The 767-nt window shown below is 53.2% G+C and overlaps 1 protein-coding gene across 1 annotated transcript in view; it reads right to left on the bottom strand.

Moving 5' to 3' along the window:
• Positions 1 to 182: 182 nt before the first annotated feature.
• VDBG_02684 (copper amine oxidase) overlaps positions 183 to 767 on the bottom strand; it is a gene marked incomplete at both ends in the record, with an annotated part of 2,837 nt that continues 2,252 nt past the window's right edge. The window contains one exon of the mRNA XM_003006499.1: positions 183 to 410. Within this exon, the coding sequence (XP_003006545.1) occupies positions 183 to 410 (228 nt within the window). The remainder of the gene's footprint in view (positions 411 to 767) is intronic.

The raw sequence follows: 767 nt of genomic DNA, 5'->3' as shown, positions 1-767 counted from the left end.
GTTCCCCAGATGCTTGGCCTTCTTTAGTTAAGACTAGCGTGATCATCTTCTTGAATATCGCTCCGAAAGACAGCTGATGAAGCTGTTTTCTTCTGGCCGAGAAAGATAGGGTGCCGGGATGTCTTTTCCGACGCCGTGGCCACCGACGGTTCAGCAGTTGGTGCTGTCGCCCGGGTTTCGACTCAGTTCTGCCTGCGCGCCCTCGACCGTCTGATCCGGGTTCTATCTCTGTAGATGCATTGAGAGGGATTCTTCTGGCAGCCAATCTGCGAACATGGCTGTGCACCATCGCATTTGACCTTACGGCGCCGACAGGGCTCGCAGGCTTTGCCTATTTTTGTGGTTACCCGCTGAGGGTCGTCCTCCTCGTTCTCATGCGCGGCAGACGACATGACCGCTGGAAATGCGTGCTATTCGGTCTTTCAGTATCAGCTAGTGGATCTGTTGACAGCATTCGTCGCTCATGCTCCGAAGTGTTGCACCCGGACTCGGAGTAACAAGGGAATTACGAGAGAGAGGGAGAGAGAGGGAGGGAGGTGCGTTGTGAGTTCTGGGGATCCATAAATCCGAGTTCGGCTGATATGACTCGCGCTGCCGAGATTATTGTCTTTGTCCAGCTCACTGTACTCCCGTAAACCCGTAAATCCGACCTGTGCCGCGACGGCCGTATAGTGGTGGCAGCAAACGAATAACTCCTCAAAAGGTGCAACAAATGTACTTCAGGTCCGAGATTCGGGATCTTCTCTGAAGTTGATGAATTATCGGAT

Source organism: Verticillium alfalfae, genomic scaffold, assembly GCF_000150825.1.
Source record: "Verticillium alfalfae VaMs.102 supercont1.3 genomic scaffold, whole genome shotgun sequence".
Classification (NCBI taxonomy): domain Eukaryota; kingdom Fungi; phylum Ascomycota; class Sordariomycetes; order Glomerellales; family Plectosphaerellaceae; genus Verticillium; species Verticillium alfalfae.
Note: the sequence above shows the minus strand (reverse complement) of the source record. Positions and strands in the feature narration are given on the sequence as shown.